The sequence below is a fragment of the Brachycentrus maculatus genome, unplaced genomic scaffold (genome assembly GCF_059751285.1).
Source record: "Brachycentrus maculatus isolate JH-2025_06_01 unplaced genomic scaffold, ASM5975128v1 h1tg000852l, whole genome shotgun sequence".
Classification (NCBI taxonomy): Eukaryota; Metazoa; Arthropoda; class Insecta; order Trichoptera; family Brachycentridae; genus Brachycentrus; species Brachycentrus maculatus.
Window position 1 is genome coordinate 90,878 of NW_028281579.1, and position 19,856 is coordinate 110,733.

At 37.3% G+C, this 19,856-nt stretch overlaps 2 protein-coding genes across 9 annotated transcripts; both read left to right on the top strand.

The window, feature by feature from the left end:
* The first annotated feature begins 1,242 nt into the window (after positions 1-1,242).
* Positions 1,243-13,419, top strand: LOC148300017 (uncharacterized). 7 transcript variants are annotated; one of them, XM_088275375.1, is made up of 12 exons: positions 1,243-1,407; positions 2,330-2,435; positions 3,379-3,477; positions 6,652-6,750; positions 8,114-8,212; positions 9,247-9,321; positions 10,212-10,352; positions 10,443-10,568; positions 11,867-11,980; positions 12,894-13,001; positions 13,082-13,184; positions 13,285-13,419. In XM_088275375.1, exons 2-11 carry the CDS (start codon positions 2,330-2,332, stop codon positions 13,168-13,170), a joined length of 1,056 nt encoding a protein of 351 aa, XP_088131501.1. In that variant the 5' UTR covers positions 1,243-1,407; the 3' UTR covers positions 13,171-13,184; positions 13,285-13,419. The 7 variants fall into 7 exon arrangements, with proteins under 7 accessions (XP_088131501.1, XP_088131505.1, XP_088131504.1 ...); XM_088275376.1 differs by lacking the exon at positions 1,243-1,407 and adding an exon at positions 1,462-2,210; XM_088275374.1 differs by lacking the exon at positions 1,243-1,407 and having other exon boundaries at positions 1,461-2,435; positions 12,897-13,001.
* Positions 13,420-14,682: 1,263 nt separating this feature from the next.
* LOC148300018 (uncharacterized) lies at positions 14,683-19,856 on the top strand. 2 transcript variants are annotated; one of them, XM_088275385.1, is made up of 4 exons: positions 14,683-14,761; positions 15,438-15,589; positions 16,216-17,225; positions 18,844-19,856. In XM_088275385.1, the coding sequence occupies exons 3-4, from the start codon at positions 16,244-16,246 to the stop codon at positions 19,734-19,736; spliced, it is 1,875 nt and encodes a 624-aa protein (XP_088131511.1). In that variant the 5' UTR covers positions 14,683-14,761; positions 15,438-15,589; positions 16,216-16,243; the 3' UTR covers positions 19,737-19,856. The 2 variants fall into 2 exon arrangements, with proteins under 2 accessions (XP_088131511.1, XP_088131512.1); XM_088275386.1 differs by lacking the exon at positions 15,438-15,589 and having other exon boundaries at positions 14,699-14,761.

Sequence of the window (19,856 nt, forward strand, 5' to 3'; positions counted from 1 at the left end):
AATGTATCCCCGCAAGTAAGAAAGTTGCCCCGCCCGGAGAGGAGGTGATATGGGTTGTCAAACAAGGAGGCGCTAATATTTTGCACCCGATAAAACGAGAACAAACAGAAATAATCTTTAATGCAGAAAAAGGTACCGCGCACTCAACATTTGATGTTAAGTGCGCGGTCCAACAGCCGACCAATGACACCGCGCGCGTGGCTGCGGCGTCAACGGCGTTCAAATTCAATCTAGTTTTAAAAATAAACTATGTCATAATATTATAACTTTTACTGTTTTACCAATAAATATGGTACATATAACTATAATGCACGCATTTTATCGTGTGTCTAGATCAGAAATGTTATAAATTAACATGAAAACTTAAAAAATAACTCAATAAAACATTACTCCTGGGATGTACAGTTTTGATTTCTTACTGATTTTAGTTGATAATTCAATCAAAAGGATGAGTCAAATGTCGTCAGTAAATATGTATTAAAATTATAAGAAATAATGCATTACAAAAAGCTTTCTTTACTGATTAGTAGATATCACACGAAAGTATCTTTATAATATGAACCGCCACGAATGGGAGCGTGGCTTAAACGGCGGCTGATTTGCAAATGTAAATCGCAAATCGTAAATTGCAAATGTAAATGCAAATGTAAATCGGCTGATAGGCCGATGGGTTAGTGACATTTTGCCTTGGAAAAGAGGATCAAGCTGAATATTGTTATCGACCCATTCAACGAACCTCGACGCGCATGATCGTCACGCGGTTTCAACTCTCGCAAATGGCAAAACGTACTGACTACAAATCAACTGTCAGCTGTCAAATTGACAGTCCGTACAAACAATGTTGACAGTTTAAAAACAAACCTTTGAAAATACCCTATAAAATAAACCAAAGTACTAGCAATCTTCTACTGTTCCTCTCCCCCCATGACCACACAACAATAAACATCGGACATTTTTGCCTCCAGATCGACTTTAAAATATGACATAAGTATATACAATTTTTATATGATAAAATAACAGATTTTCCACATTTATTTTATTTGACCCGTGACCGGGTCAAATAAAATAAATGTGGATGATTTTAAGTAAAATTTTCTGTCAAAATTTATAATAATAATTACACATAAGTTATGGTTTGCAGTGTGACTTTATGCAATTTTATTAAAGAAATGTATTTTTGTTCGTAAATTGAAATAATGTCTGGGGAATCTGGAACCGTCGGTTGACAACCCTTTCTACTGCCCATTAGTGGGGGAAGTCCTGTCTTCTAAGATTTCGGGTAGTTATTTCTTATCGACATGACATTTGAGTAGCCGTTGTTTGCATTCAACCTTTGCTGCATTCTAGTATATAATCTCCGGGTGAACGCTTGTGTGTGACTTGGCCATTCAATATTCCCTTGTCAGGGTGAGTTTTTACTGTATTTATTTGTAAGATTTGTAACCGATCTAACTTACTAGATGCGTGTAAGGATTGAACGTTTTTATTGTTGCCTTTTTATTTGTCCAACTTTTGACGGTTCATTAATCCTTATTCCGCACGACCGTCCTGTTAGCGGCGCGTATGGTGATGGTGATGGTGATCACAATAAATATGAGCCCGAATCGGCCTCTAATATTTAGTCTAAGTTAGATTTATTGTTAACCTTCCGGAACACGCGCTACAAGTTGTAACAATACACCGTGAGACTGTGAGGCATTCATTGTATAATGGACCTGCCGCAAGTCATCTTGTGACCATGTTTAATTAGTGTCCTTATCAATCTATGGATAGATATACAAACCTGCCACCCACTGTAACACCAGGGACAGTTAAGGACAGTTATCTAGAAGCGATTCACGCCACTCATTACGGTAGTCAAAAGTTGCAAGCTTACGCAATATCAACTTTGAATAATAAAGTTATTCATTGCATCCAGTGCGTATTATTGACGCGAGTCCGCCTTCCATTCCTGACAATAGGACCTCAGCGTTCTGGAATTGGTCCCATAGCGTTCCCGTTGCGGACCAATACACTAAGTTTGATTTATTGTTAACCTTCCGGAACACGCGCTACAAGTTGTAACAATACACCGTGAGACTGTGAGGCATTCATTGCATATATTTGGCACACTTGACGCGCGGATCTCTTCCTCTACTGGATAGTAGCAGTATTTCTAGAAAATCACCATTCAATTAATGCCGGCAATGTTGAACAATGAATAGAAAACTGTGAGCATTCATCATTGTTAGCTAATTGACCCGTTTCGTTTTTTTTGTTATTTATGAATGTTGAATCTGATGATGGAATGGCTGTATTTTATTATAATTTATTGGTTATATTTCTACAGATGTCCGGACAAGATTTGCTGAACGCAGCGGAAGGGGGAGATGTGGCGAAGGTCAACACTCTCCTTAAACAACGTAATATAAACGTCAACTGGACAGATTGTGTAGGTAAGATATTCCAAGATTATTGAACTAGTGAACCGAGGAATGTAGCAATAAGAGGTGATGTTAGTAAAGCGATATGATATACAAGTGGGAGAATATTACTGTATATATTCTACCTTTGCCGGCCAATGTCAAGTGGAAAGCCCCGTGAGTAGCCAGACTTCCATATGAAAGTCTGGGAACAAATAGATGGTTCGCTCTGTTAAGGCACCTATCCCTGCAAGCTAGTTTGGTTCCTCGACATTCCCGGATGATATATATTTGCCGTTCCTAACTTGCGTGCCTCGAACAGTGGTATTGGGAGGGCAGTTACTCGCCGCTAATAGCTTCTTCAATGTTCCGTGTCCTTTGGGCAGTGGTTAGCGCGTTTGGTTGCCGAGCTCCGGGTCCCCGGTCCGATGGCTAGAATACTGAATACCGTCGGCCTCGCTTCGTGTGAGGCTCAAATTGTAACAAAATTAGGTAACATATAATAATTTTATGTAATAATAAATGTTTTCTTTAAATGTTTAAAATTGCAACAAATATTCCACCGTATATGTCATTGACTTAGAACAATAAACACAAATTAAAAATTGTATTCCAGCAAGGTTTCTATTCGAAATTTACTAATCTTCTTGCTGACGAGGTAGAGAACTCATACAGAATAGAAAATCTCCTTATGAGATTATGATTCAAATGTCATTTTTTAAAACGTTATAGAAAAGAAGAATAAAAAGTAATGGATAATTATATTTCATAAAATGATGTGAAAATAAGTATTTAGTTATGCCCTTCAAGTGATTTCTCACAAAAACGGCACAATATAAGTTATACAATAAATAAATAATTAAATGCAAGAAAGTAATTAAATGCTGGAAAGGTTACTGGGATAGGTATTGGGGTCCTGCTACATGGCCTCGCGCTGGCCGTACACCCTGTATATACAGTACATCCTCCGTTACAGGGAGAACAGCACTACACCTGGCAGCATATGAGGGCCACCTCCCGGTAGTACGGGCACTCCTGCAGGAGGGGGCTGCAGGAGATCTGCAGGATAAAGGAGGTAAGTGTAACTAGTAGTAGCAGTAGTAATATGCCCAACACACGCAATGTACATACAGGACACCATGGTATATAGGTTACATGAATCATCACTAACTAGCAGAAACGGAAATATACATTTATTTGCAAACGGCGCATAAAGACCTTTTATATATTAAATGTTAAAACAAGCACTGATTATTTGAACTACTTAGTTGCATTTTACAGTTGAAAAACACATAAAAAAGTGATTTTGTGACATTGTTACGGTCTGACTTTTGTACAAAAAATGAAAATTAAAGACCTTTTAAATATTAAATGCTAAAAAAAGCGCTGATTATTTGAATCTACTGAAGACTCGAATTTTTCATCTTCAATGAATTTATTTTTTATTTTTTACCGTATTACAAAAAATTAACTAAAAAAAAACAAAAAACATTAATATTTCAAAATCGATCCGGAGACATAGGATGATTCCGATGTGTATAAAATATTATATATATATATAAAATATTATATTATATATATATATATATATATATATATATATATATATATATATATATATATATATATATATATATATATATATATATGGTAAAAACATAATTTGACACTTTTTTTGCATCGCACGGCCAACCCCAAGGTAGACGAGTCGCGTTCAGACCACCATAGAGATGGATTCACAGCTGGGAATCTACTTCGCTGGAGGCTAATCCCTCTTAAAAACAGGCCACGAGGCCTACACCATGAAGGGGTATAAATGCACATACGTAAAGTGATCACTTAAGTCAGCCAAATGCCAGGTCGTAAGCCCTGGGATGCTCAGATATACGCCTTATTTCGTATAAAACGACAGATGCCATGTCATAAGATAAGACATTTATCATGTTTATTGGTATCATCCATACGGTGAATAATCCAGTAACTGTCACAGTTTCTAAATTAAATAGGAATTTAAAAAACGTTAAAAATGAAATTAACTAAGCATTTTCTAATATTAACAGTCTCCCGAATTATTTTATTATTATATATATTCACGAATTCCAATTATAAGATAAAATGATTCATTAGAATCCGAAACATACTAACCATCGACAACCTGAAAAGAGTTTACTACGCTATCGCTCACTCACTACTGCAGTATGGCATTATTGCATGGGGAGGCTCGTACAACAACATACTGAACTCAGTGAAAATAGTACAGAAAACCATCATTAAAGTCATCTTGAAAAAAAAAATATTTCCAACAAAATTATTATTTTAAAAATTTCAAGTCCCAAATATAGAATCCATTTATAAAAGAACCGCAGTTTTTCAAATACTAAAGGGTGACAACTATTTAAATCTAACAAAAAATTTATCATCGAGATTCTCAAACGATTTTTCTACTCCAAAATGCAACACCAAGCAATTTCAGCAAAACTTCAAATATTTGGCAATCAAACATTTCAATAAACTTACTTCCTAAAGAAATAAAAAAAATAGATGATATAAAAATCCTTAAGAAAAAAATTAAAGCTCTATACTTTTAAATCTTTAAAAAAATATATATAAAAAAAACGATTATATCTTTTATTATATAACATTAAACCACGAGTGTAAGTCCCTCTCCAAGCACAAGAGCACAGACTCTTTTATGGAGAGGCACAGCGAGTCGAAATATAAAAGTTCTCCATATGTATAAATGATTCAAATGTATTATGTTATAAATAAAAATGTAAATATATTAAATGAATAAAAAAAAAAGATAAAATAATAAAAATGAAAAGGATATTTTCTGGCATTTCTCCTGTATGTGATTATAATCCAGGATTCGGACCTCACATACAAATACGAGAGTTTCTGCTCAGTAAAATAGCTTCTTTGTCATACCAATGGATGTCACTAGTGAAAATTCTAGTGATTATAAAGTGTTTAAAGTGTCTAAAGTGATCACTTAAACCTGCCTACGTCGGTCGAAGGCACCTTGAATACCCAGACTTTCATATTCTTCTTCATCTTTGTTGAGATGTAAAAAAATATTTTAATAAATAACTCCTATAAAAATATTTACATAAGTAAAGTAGGGTACATATAAGCCCTTCCAGTGATTTCGTACGAAAACGGCGCTATATAAATTATCCAAGAAGTAGATAATTAAATGTAAACTATTGGTGACTATAACACACTGGGGAGGTTACTGGGATAGGTATTGGGGTCCTGCTACATGGCCTCGCGCTGGCCGTACACCTGTAAAATTTAAAAAAAACTGATTTTAGTGCACCATTCACTCTGTTCCCAGCATTCACTCTCCTTTCTATGTCTTTATCAATCTTTCCATCCCTAGAAAACATACTACCCAAATATATGAAATCATCTACCTGTTCCTAAATCTCCCCATTTACCAATATTTCACACTCAGATCTACATTCATCTCTTTCAAAAACCATGATTTTGGATTTGCTAACATTCATCAATAAATCACTTTCCTTGCACACATTATACACTTTTGTCACCAACGTTTGCAGGTCTTCTTTGCTATCGGCAAGAAGAACAGCGTCGTCAGCATATAAAAGGCAACAGACAGTCAAATTATTCATTCTTGCTCCAATATTTAAACCTTTCAGCTCTTACATGCAGTTATCCATGTATAGATTAAACAGCCAAGGCGACATTACACATCCCTGTTTTACACCTTTAGAGATGTCAAACCAGGATGTTAACAAAATTAGGTAACATATAATAATTTTATGTAATAATAAATGTTTTTTTTAATGTTTAAAATTGCTACAAATATTCCACCGTATATGTCATTGACTTAGAACAATAAACACAAATTAAAAATTGTATTCCAGCAAGGTTTCTATTCCAAATTTACAAATCTTCTTGCTGACGAGGTAGAGAACTCATACAGAATAGAAAATCTCCTTATTATATTATAATTCAATTGTCAGTTTTTAAACGTTATAGAAAAGAAGAATAAAAAACTAATGGATAATTATATTTCATAAAGTGATGTGAAAATAAGTATTTAGTTATGCCCTTCAAGTGATTTCTCACAAAAACGGTACAATATAAGTTATACAATAAATAAATAATTAAATGCAAGAAAGTAATTAAATGCTGGAAAGGTTACTGGGATAGGTATTGGGGTCCTGCTACATGGCCTCGCGCTGGCCGTACACCTGTATATACAGTACATCCTCCGTTACAGGGCTCACTGCACTACACTATGCAGCATGGCGGGGCCACCTCCCGGTAGTACGGGCACTCCTGCAGGCGGGGGCTGCAATAGATCTGCAAGATAAGTGGGGTAAGTGTAACTAGTAGTAGCAGTAGTAATATGCCCAACACACGCAATGTACATACAGGACACCATGGTATATAGGTTACATGAATCATCACTAACTAGCAGAAACGGAAATATACATTTATTTGCAAACGGCGCATAAAGACCTTTTATATATTAAATGTTAAATCAAGCACTGATTTTTTAATCTACTAAAGACTCAATTTTGTTTATCTTTATCATTATTTTTTTTATTTTTTAGCCTTACTGCAAAAATTAAACTAAAAAACAAAATATCAACATTTCAAAGTCGATCCGGATACATATGATGATTTCCGATATGTTTAAAAGTTTGTATATACGGTAAAAACAATATTTGGGGCTTTTTTTGCACTGCATAGCCAACCCCAAGGTAGACGACTCGCGGTCAGACCTCCATAGAGATGAATTAACAGCTGGAAATCGACTTCGCAGGAGGCTAATCCCTCTATAAAGAGGGGGGTATGAATGCACATACATAAAGTGATCACTTGAGTCAGCCAAATGCCAGGTCGTAAGCCCTGGGATGCTCAGATATACATCTTATTTGGAATAATTGATATCATGCATATGGTGAATAATCCAGTAACTGTCAGTTTCTAAATTATTTTAAAAATGTTGATAATGAAATAAATTAAACATTTTCTAGCATTAACTGTCTCCCATTCACCAATTCCAATTATGTATTAGCTAAAATAATAAAAAGGATATTTTCTGGGGTTTCTCCAGGACTCGGACCTCACAAACTAATATAAGAGTTTCTGCTCAGTAAAAAAGGTTCTTCGTCTTACCAATAGATGTCACTAGTGAAAACTCTAGTGATTCTTGTACAATGTTTCTAGTTCCTAGAATTTCATTAGTGTGATTGTCAATCATGGGTAGAATTTGTGAATGTTACTCGCGTGTAAAGTGATCGCTTAAAACAAGCCTACGACGGTCGAAGGCCCCGTAAATGCCCAGACTTTCGTGTTCTTCTTCATCTATGTTGAGATGTAAACAATCATATGATAAATAACTCCTATAATTGGGGAGATAATCTAGATTTGTGAACAAGTATTTGGACACACTCAAAATGTTGTTCACATTTGATTTTTTCTAAACGTAAAAAAAGTAATTGACAATTATGTTTTATAAAATGATCTGAAAAATAAGTTCAACTTCCCCTAGCCCTTCGAGTGATTTCTCTTGAAAACGGCGCTAGATGAATTGTCCAATAAATACATAATTAAAGGTAAACTATTGGTGACTATAACATACTGGGGAGGTTACTGGGATAGGTAGTGGGGTCCTGCTACATGGCCTCGCGCTGGCCGTACACCCTGTATATACAGTACATCCTCCGTTACAGGGGCCACTGCACAACACTGGGCAGCAGAGGGGGGCCACCTCCCGGTAGTACGGGCACTCCTGCAGGAGGGGGCTCCAGTAGATCTGCAAACTAAGGAAGGTAAGTGTAACTAGTAGTAGAAGTAGTAATATGACCAACACATTCAAAGAAAATATAGAGGACTTGGGATAAAGATTTGGCATTAGTGGTGCATAAGGCACCGCATCATACTCTTTTATAACTATACAAAAGCGGAGTGATCAGATCGGTGGTACCCAGTTGAAGTAGGTGAAGGAACTTAGAAATGGAGGAGGAATAGAAGGTCTTGGAAGGGTTTTTGGATAGGTATTTAAGGTAAAGACCTTAATGCGCCAGCAATTGCAAATGATTTAAAATATAGATTTTTAAAAATATATTTTTAATATTAAAAGCATTGTTAACTTTGTGGTATGGTAATATAACACTCTCCTTATCATTCATCATTCGCTTTGTGTAATACCACTTAAATGCTCTACTTCATGACCTCACGATTCAGTTGACCTGATGATGAAATGGTTATTCCGAAACCGGTAGTCGCGGAGGAGAGTTTTATAGTTTATTCATGCATAATGTTTTGTTAACATTTGTTTATAGATATGCTATTTAAAACCTTAGCAATTCTAACATAGACACTAAATACGTGATAGATCAGACTCACTGTGCCGTCGCTCTGGGCGCTCAATTACAGGGCTTGTGAGCTGTCATGGGCTGGTTGAGTGATCGCCGTGCACACGTGAAACATTCGCCAATTCTACCCACGATTAACCTATTGACTACGGGTTGCACGCATTGGTGCGTTTCAGTAGGTACCTTCAACTTCACACACAAAAAACACGCTTCGCTGTGTAGGGGATAGGTGTGAATATAGTGAAAACATTCACGGATGGGAACATTGGTATAATAATACCCATTGAATAATACCCCATACGAATAATGCACATTGTTCATATTACCCCCCTTATGTTATGTATGTACTTACATGATTCAATGTCTGCCAGTGAACAAGTCATTTCTGTCTTTCTACCTTCATTCCGCACCAAGATGCCGAGGGTATCCAGGCTTAATGTACAAGCTCCGCTCTTGTGAAACTATTTTATAATTTTCAATGTTTTTAGGTGAAACACCACTCGACTGGGCTAAAAGATGTGGTCACAAGGAAGTAGTAGCTTGTCTGGAGTTGGAAATAGGCAGTAAGTATAAGCCAGTAAATGTATTCACAACCAGTGGAATGTAAACATTTCCTACTAACTATACACTTTCACATAAGTATACCCACAACAAGTACCTACTTGAATCTAGACTAATATATTTACTAGTAGATGTGTGCACGCTACAAAATAAAACATAAGAAGTAAATACCGTTCCCGAAAATGAGGCGACGTTTTACAGGAAATAAGTAGAGGACTCTTCCTAATACCTGCTGGACTGAACGTGTTGTGGATATAGCTAATGTTGTATCGTGCAAAGAATGTGTCATTTTAAAGTGATGAATATAAAGCATGTTGGTGTTTGCACTCCCTCGGTGAGTAGCTAGGTTTGTGTCTACCGCCTCTCTATACACCACCAGCATAGCACTATTCACCCGCTAACACTGCGCAATATACTAATCACACGCGTTCTCGGTCTGCCCTCACTCTTGTCCTTCTAACGATACTAGCATGCAGGTCTAAATGACCAATCACAGAGCATGTTATACTAACAATGTTAATATTGCCTTTCCAGACATGCAGTGTGAAGTCTGTTAATAGGAGACCGTAAAGTAGAGACCTAGTCCGACTGCCTTTATCATTATTTTATTTGTAATTTTTCCTTTACATCATCACACTATTTTATAAATATTTAGGCACATCCTGTGCGTGGGTATAAAATATAATGCAATTTACTTTATGGTTTGAAGCTAATTGTAATCGCATTAAACTGGAAAAATAGGTGATTTAATAAGATGAGGAGTAAGAAATATGACGTATTAAGTATTTTCCATATGTTTCTTGTCCTTCCTCTCTCCCTTCCCTACAGACTGCTCCCGACCAGGAGGCTCGGCTGGTGATCCCACTATACCGACTTACTATTTGTTCCTCAGAACGGACGGTGTTGCAACACACTGCACCATTGGAGCCGAAAGTTAAGGAGCCGGAGGACGCCCTGACTGCCCTTACTCTGTCCCTGGAAAGGGTGCAAGCTGAACACGCCGAAACCATGCAGCAACTCCGCCAAGACACGGGTACTGCCTCAGAAATAAGTTTATATGTACGAAGACAGCTTTCCTACCCGCAGACAAGATATAACAAGTGACTTACTATTTGTTCCTCAGAACGGGAGATGTTGCAACACATTGCACCATTGGAGCAGAAAGTTAAGGAGCTGGAGGAGGCCCTGACTGCCCGAGCTGGCTCAGCTCTCTCCCTGGAAACCCTGCAGCAACACCGCCAAGACACGGGTACTGATTCAGAATCTTCATAAATAAGTTTGACGTTGCCCACCTTTTATCAAGCTGATATACCTTGGAATATTAGAAGGGGGTGTTTGTGAAATTAGTATAATTGTGAAAACAATCAAAGAGTATGTAGAAATGAACTTAAAACCAATCTTAATCTAACTTAAATTCAACTGATATATAAAACGTTTTGGCAATACGGCTGTTGGAGCAGAGGGTGGCAGGGGCTGCTTGGACACAGGAATCCGTCCTCCTTGGCTACCTCCATACGCCGCGCTCTCCGCGTGGGACTCTCCTAACGAGTGACTCCCGGTTCTACCTCCGTATACCGCTTCCATTCCCCTCCTTACACAAGTCTCGTAACCTGGCGTAGGTATGCTGTTCTTCACTCCGCTTCGCTTTCCCGTTCAGACTTGACCGCTCCCGATGCTTCCCGTCTCCAACATCCACTCTCTGACTTCTCGGATGTTGCGGTCTTCCTGTATCTTCTACAGCGGAGTTGTGGACTCCCAACATGACTCGCGTCGCGAGGCTCCACGTGATTTCATCTACTCTCCATGTTGAACTAATCTCCCACCTCCCGATCTCCAATCATCCTCCCGTGTCCGAGTATGGAGTTTTATCATCTTGCAGAATCGCCCTCAAATCCACTTCCTATTGGTTGGCGAGGATATGTTACTTCCCCCAGAATAAAGCTCAGCCTCCTCGTCCAGCCCTCAGTTGATTGCCACGCCATTTACAAAACATTAATGCTTAATAATAATAAAAATAAAGTAAGAAACAATATTGCCAAACACGTCGACAAAGAATAAATTAAACGGCTTTAAAAGACCGATAGTGCTTTTGCAAAAAAACTATTTTTCCAGGTTGCAATAATATTACTTTGACAGAAAATGTCTTTTGGCGGTGCTTTAACTCGGAACTTCTTTACAAGGTAATTCCGAATTTCTTAAGATACACGATCCAGGGATTTATCTCGGGGATATTATATATTATGACGGTTCGGACCATTTAGCAAAATATAGTATTCGCGGGTGTAATTGAAGAAAGGTTCAAACCTTATGCAATCGTCGCTGGTTTTGAAAATAAGTAATTTTTACTTTTATATTGCGAGAAGGTTAGTTTAAAAAATTTCAGACCTTTAAAATGTTGTTGCTGATGGATTGTTTTGCCAGCTTTGTCGGTGCTTTGATAAAATAAAAGTGGATGTATAAAACATACCTCGTCAAGTTTACACACAACAAGACAGCTGTCCAACCCGCAGACGAGAGATGACAAGTGACTTACTGTTTGATCCTCAGAACGCAAGACGGCCGAGTTGGAGCAGAAAGTTAAGGAGCTGGAGGAGGCCCTGACTGCCCGAGCTGGCTCAGCCCTCTCCCTGGAAACCCTGCAGCAACACCGCCAGGACACGGGTACTGAGTCTTGTTGTTAAGTGCGAGAAATTATTTGAACACTTTTACAAACATGGTGGACAAATATTATACTCTACAGCGGATTCCCAAACAAGGAACATTAGGATCATTTCATATTAATAAATATATAGAAAGGAGAGAAAATGGTGCCCTGAATTCAGTGTTATCAAATAAAACCCCATCAGGGAAAGCTAAGCAGCACTGTCCCGGTAATGTATGGAAGTGGAGCATAGAAGGATGAGAGTAGACTGAATGCAGTCGGAATGAATCTCTCGGTAGATGTTCCGATGGTGATACGAGGAATGGGGGCAAGGCTGAGATAAGCATTATCCAGCTAACTAAGGAAGGTGGGTGGAGATGGTTTGGGCATGTGACGTTCACCATTCTACCCACGATTGAGAACCCTATTACTCGGATTCAGAGAGTTGTATATACGAGGGGAGGTCAAGAAGTTCGCGGAATGACAGGGAAGGATAACGAAATGAAACATTAAACTATTTTTCCTTTTCAATGTATTCTCCCTTAACCCTAATACATTTATTAGATCTGTCAAATAACTTATTAATACCGTCAAAAATAAAAGATTTGTCTTGGGCGTCAAAATAGGCCAAAATTGCCGACTTTACTTCATCGTAGTCGCCAATATTTTTCCACGCAGTTCTTTCTGCATTTTTGGTAACAATTGATAGTCGCTTGGGGCCAGGTCTGGGCTGTAGGGTGGGTGGCGCAGTTGTTCAAAACCGCACCGGTGAATGGCAGCCGTCGCAACACGGCTTGTGTGCATGGGTGCATTGTCTTTTGTAAGCTTTCCTCGCCTTTTTTCTTTAAAAGCTTCTTTTAATTGATCTAATAAAGAAACGTGGTATTCTCCCGTTATTGAAACACCACGTTCCGTATAATTTATTTCATTTAGTAGGAGCAGGTATTTTTCCGCTGATGGTGGCTGCCAAGGAGGGAAATTCGGAGGCAGTCGACGTACTACTGGCAGCGGGAGCTGCGGTCGACCGATCGGATAGCAAAGGTAACCCATACTATCCTTGGCCGATTACAGATCTAACTACTCGCACGTCTGACTGCACTGATGTATGTCCTCGGTTGCAGGTCGGACAGCCCTGGTGTATGCGCTGCGAGGGGGTCACCTGGACGTGGTGAAGGCCCTGATAGCGGCAGGAGCGGATGCCAATCTGTGACCTCAATTAGCAAAGTAACTTTACTTTCATGAATTTCTACTCGTTAATCGGGTTAGTACTTAAATATGACATGAAATGTATTTACATTCAGCGCAAATGTTTGTCTGTTTTCAGGAAATCCACTTGCCGGACTCGCGTTCTTCTCGTGTAAAACTGATCCACCCGATCCAGGCCTCGCCTCGGTTGGCGACATATACCATATTGTACATACTTATATATTGTAAATAATAAATACATATATGTAAACAGGGAACTCTACTTATTCTCAATGAAAGCACCCATCTAGATCATGAATACCCACTCGTGTAAATATGCTGGCCACATAGGCGTCCTGAATGCTCACGTACCTGCAATGGGGGTTTACTGATAAGTGCACCTACCGTAGCTATATGGGCAACTTGCATAAACGCCAGCCTGCTATGGGTGTAGACTGGGTACCACACCACACCAGTGCAGAAAGCTGCATGCAAGGTACCCATATGGGCACTGTATGTACACTACTGGAAGCAGCTTTTGAAGCAGGGTTGCCAATCTGTGTGGAATTCCCCAAACGGCGGGGAGTTTCAACTCGATCGGGGAATTTGTGGGGATTGATGATATGTCAAAAAATAATATGAAAAATAGCTCTTATAATTGGAGATAATCCATATTTGTGAACAAGCATTTGGACACACTCAAAATGTTGTAAATAAATTAACTGGTCAAATCTTATGCTAAGGTAATAAAAATAAAAATTATATTTTCTGGCGTTTTTCATTTATGTGATCATAATCCAGGATTCGGACCTCACATAAAACAGTTTGTGTTCAAACAGTCAGCTCAGTAAAAGCTTTTTTTTTCATTTCACCAATAGATGTCTCTAGTGAAGTTCTGGTGATTCAAGAACAATGTTTCAATATTGGTTCATATATATATATAGAGCTTCCAATAATTTGAGTAGTGTGGTTGTCAATAATGGGTAGAATTGGTGAATGTTACGCGTGCGTAAAGTGTTCACTTCGACCAGCCTATTACGGTCGTTAGCCCCGTAAATGCCCAGACTTCCATATTCTTCTTCATCTTTGATGAGATGTCGAAAAAAATACAAAATAAAATTGATAATTTTTTTTATTTATGTGTCCTAATTGATCATTTTGATTTTAATTTTTTCAAAATGTTCATAAGTACACAATTTTTTGTTGCTGTTGGTTCATTGGGTGTTTTCTTCTCTCGTCTGGTCGTAGGAATGCTTTTTTTAACATTCACCCTGATTTTACTTTCTGATTACCTCTGCATTCAAATTATTTATAATACTTACAAAAAGCAATAAGTATAAAATTCGTTATTTTTATTTTATTTTTACTTTTTATGTCTGTACGTGGTCCTTGGAAATTTGTAGGTCATCAATGCGGTCCGGGGTGCGATTTGGGTTGCCCAGGCCTGATTTAGAAGATTCTTAGGTAGGTACTGAAATTAGTTTCCATATTGTCTATGACAAGATAATTGTCTATGCTCCTCTGTGGGCCGAGTCGTGTCTAGGTTACGCTATAGAAAATTTTCATTTTATCAGTGATACCTATAAATTAGTTAGTCTGTGAGTGATACCTCGAAAGTTAGTCGAAAAATATTACCACGTTATATATATATATATATATATATATATATATATATATATATATATATATATATATATATATATATATATATATATATATATATATATATATATATATATATATATATATATATATATATATATATATATATATATATATATATATATATATATATATATATATATATATATATATATATATATATATATATATATATATATATATATATATATATATATATATATATATATATATATATATATATATATATATATATATATATATATATATATATATATATCGTCCGCCTCCGTAGTGTAATGGTCAGCACGCTCGGCTACCGTTCTGGAGGTCCCGGGTTCGATTCCCAAGGGGGGTAAAAATAAATATAAGTAATTTTTTCACTGTAATATTTATTCAATATTACCATGGACTGGTACCTGAAGCGGAGGGCTGATCACCTTTTCTTCATGTGTAAAACGATCATGATAACACTGTGTTTATAAGACACAGTGCCCTATGCACCATTGGGGTGCGGATAAGGGTTTTATTATTATTATTATATATATATATATATACATATATATATATATATATATATATATATATATATATATATATATTTAAATACCTGTATGCCTACCCGATAGTCCACGTTTCTCTTCCATATAGCAGAATGCTCCAGACAGGAGGTTTAATTAAGATTTTACTACATCTCATCAAAGATGAAGAAGAAGTCCGCGCATAGACTAGTTTTAATGATTACTTTACATAGTCGTACAGTAAAACCCCATTCGGGAATCCAAAACAAATGATCTGAGAAGGTACTTTATAGAAAGATTTATATATGTAGTGATTAGTCATATTTTCTTATTTTGTTTTTACCTTATGTTTTTTTATATTTTCTCATTTGTTATATTCTCTCAATTGTTTATTTTAAATATGCTTCTTACCTTATGTTTTCTCATTTATTTATTTTAAATATGCTTCTTGTGCCTATTTATTATACCTGTTTATTGTTTTTATATTTTGCCATGTATTATTATTAGTTTTGGTTATTTAAAAAAAAAAATGTTACTCTATTATTTGTGTTCCAGTCTTGTTAACCTTTATCCCATGTCCCAAATTGAGAAAAAGTAATTACTCATCGGGTATATTATATGTTTATATGATTTGTGTATGTAATATGTTTTGAAATTATAATATAAATTAAGATCCGGTCAAATTAAGGCAGCAGCAGGCACCTCGGTGGTTGGAGTGCTACGTGCAGCGCAGGCAAGGGATAACCGGAGAAGAGTCATTGCTTCTGCAAGGGTCACAACCCTCAGCAATGAGGAATAAGACGGAGAAGAATAATATTTAAAAAATACTGCAGTGAACCACTCTGGCCGTCTCTGCTTGTCTGGACAAAAACCTTGTCATAAAACATTTAATTCTTTTTCCCTTGCAGTTTGTATAATTTTTGTATCTTGAAGACTATGGAGCTCGCTTCGACTTGTATTAAGGCTGATCCGGGAGAAGCTGTACGGAATACTCTCCTGCCTACTAGAGAGGGGACACATCTCGAGAGTGGGGGGGTTTATAGCAATTTTCAATGTACTAGAGATACGAGTGTATCATATACCGCTGTTGATAAGAAGATTATCTCTCCGAATATCTCTGTTATCAGGATGGAAACAGGAACTGATGATGATGATGATGCTCCCGAAGCGGCACTCAAGAATGATGGTGTTATAAGTAATCATCCACAGTGTAGTGGAGTTGTATCACACTCCGTTATAAACGAAGAGATCATCTATCCCGAAGCTCCTTTAGTTAAAAGGGAACTAGGAACTAATGATCATGATACTCCCAATACTGGAGAAGGAGCGGTAATCAAGAAAAATAGTGTTATAAGCAATCATCCACAGTGTGGTGGAGTTGTGTCACATGCCGTTATAAATGAAGAGATCATCTACCCCAAAGATCCTAAAGTTAAAAGGGAACTAGGAACTAATGATCATGATACTCCCAATACTGGGGAAGGAGCGGTAATCAAGAATAATGGTGTTATAAGTAATCATCCCCAGTATGGTGGGGTTGTATCACATGCCGTTATAAACGAAGAGATCATCTACCCTGAAGCTCCTATAATTAAGACGGAGCCAAGAAGTGGTGATGATGACACTCTCAATAGTACGGAAAGGATGCTAATCAAAAGTGATGGTATTTTTAGAAGTGTTCCACATACTGTTGATACTGTGAAGGAGGAAATTATGTACATCTACCCTGAGGTTCTTGAATCTAAAACGGAGTCAGGAAGTAATGATGGCGCTCTCCTTCTGGGAGAAGGGAGGTCATGTCCCGATACGACTGTACCGGGGGCCAGTGCTGGACTACAGTTCACTGCAATTGATATTCGTCATTCTGATTTAAAGCAAGAACACTTTGCATCCTCCCAGATCACTGAAGTCGCTTGTAGTAAGTAATAATAAATATATTATATTACATGTATTCAACCGTATCCACTCCCTAGGCGGAGCATTTTGAGTCCACAAACTGTCTCCCAGCTTTTCTGTCAGGCTGCCAGCTCCCTTGCGTCCTCCCAAGTCAGATCCGCGTCCTAGTGATCTGACGAGAACTGCAGACGAACTGTCAGCAGTGGTCGGGAACATGATGCCTTGTAAAGGAGGCGAGCTTGATGGCGGATCTCGGGAGGCATGCGGAGTACATGGCCAAGCCAACTGCATCGCCTTTTCTTGACGACAGTTGTGACCTAGATTGGCTGCGTCCTACGCCTTATCTCTTCATTCCTCTCAAAGTCAAACCACCGCACGCCTAAAATTCTCCGCAGACACCTATTCTCAAAGCTTACACGGCTTTGAGAATAGTACATTCTCTAATATTATCTGCAATAAGCTCCTTATCTTTCTGTATGTAAAAGCGGAATGGGCAAAAGAAGGATGAATATAGACTGAATGCAGTCGCGATGCGATCTCTCAGTGCGGCAAAACCATGTATGGTAGATGTTCCGATGGTGGTGATATAAGGAAGGGGTGCAAGGCTGAGATGAGCAATACTCATCAAACTAAGGAAGGTGTGTTGAGATGGTTTGGAAGTGTGAATCGAATGAGTGAAGAAAGAACCGTTAAACAAATTTATGAGGCGCAGATAGTAAGAAATAGGAGCAGAAGAAGAAAAGAAAAGCTTGTCATAATAATAATAATAATAAAAAGATCATGTACCATATTTCAAACACTTGGGCGTGGTCAGGTCAGAAGTCGGAATAATTGGCGGGCATGTATGAGAAGAAGCATGAATGTTGAAAGAGGCGTAGATTGATTGCAATGACAGATTGGTGTTGCGTTCTATTCTCTCTGCCTACCCCTGCGGGGAAGCGGCGTGATGGTTTGTTTGTTAGTTTTAGATAATTTATATAGCGCTATTTTCGTAAAATACTTGAATTAATGAATTGAATTGGGGAAATGAAATAATTTAGCAAACAAATAGATACGTTTTTTATAAAAATAAAAATAAAACCCTTATCCGCACCCCAATGGTGCATAGGGCACTGCGTCATAAAAACGCAGTGTTATATTGATCGTTTACGCATGAAGGAAAGCTCTGATCAGCCCTCCGCTTCAGGTACCAGTCCAGGGTAATATTGAATAAATATAGCAGTGAAAAAATCACTTTAATTTATTTTACCCCCCTTGGGAATCGAACCCGGGACATACAGAACGGTTGCAGAGCGTGCTGACCATTACACTACGGAGGCGGACAAATACGTTTTTAGCTTTTTTTATTCCATTCTTATTTAAAAGCAAACCCACTTTATACTTTAGAAAATTTATACATTAGAAAAATATAAAACACAATATTTTCTTCTTATTTATACTATTTATTCCTTTTCTTTTTATTAACACAAAAACTATTTAAAAAATACGTGTTTTCTTGAATATACATACTATTACGTAAAAATTGGTACATGTCCCGTTTTGAGGACAAAAATAAATGGTCAGTTTATGTATATATAAAATGTCCTGTTATTTACTATTTTTTTAAATCAATATTAATTACATTTTATTTAAATTTTCAGATTCAAAGAAAGCGACAAGATCGAACTGTTCAGGAAAGAAAATTAGAAATAAAATATCTTCTTGTAGTCGTACTGAAAAGAGGTTCTCACAAAAAGTGCATTTAACATCGCACACACTAACTCATACGGGTAAGAAGGCATTCTCGTGCCCAGACTGCAAGTACAAATGTTCACAAAAGGAGAATCTTAAAAAGCACATATTGACTCATACCGGCGAGAAATCATTTTCGTGTTCAGAGTGTGAATACACGTGTTCTCGAAAAGATGTTTTAAAATTACACATGTCGACTCACACTGGCGAGAAACTGTTCTCTTGCTCGCAGTGCAAATATAAATGTTCTCGAAAGGGGTATCTAAAAACACACATGCTAACTCACAACGGTGAGAAACTATTCTCATGCTCAGATTGCAAATATGAATGTTTTCGGAAATATGTTTTAAAATTACACATGTATACTCATACTGGTGAGAAGCCATACGCTTGTTCGGAGTGTAGGTTCAAATGTTCCCAGAAGGAGAATCTAAAAATACACAAGTTGACCCATACTGGCGAGAAACCGTTCGCATGTTCAGAGTGTAAATATGCTTGTTCTCGGAAAAAAGGGTTAAAGCTACACATGTTCACGCACAGTCACGTGAAACCGTTCTCTTGCTCAGAGTGTAACTATGAATGTTCTCAAAATGGGGATTTAAAGAGGCACATGGTAACTCACACTGGTGAGAAACAGTTCTCATGTTCAGAATGCAAATATGTATGTTCTCGAAAATATATTTTGACAAGACACATGTTTACTCATACTGGTGAGAAACCGTTCTCTTGCTCAGATTGTGAATATTCATGCTCACGAAAGAGCAGTTTGATTAGGCACCTGTTAAAACATTCTCATAAGTAAGGGTTTAATCAATAAAGTATTTTTGATAAAAAATCTGTTGTTTACATCAATATAAATATAGATTTTTGAACAAAAAAAAATTGAACACGAACCATGTAATAAATTAAATTGATTTAAAAA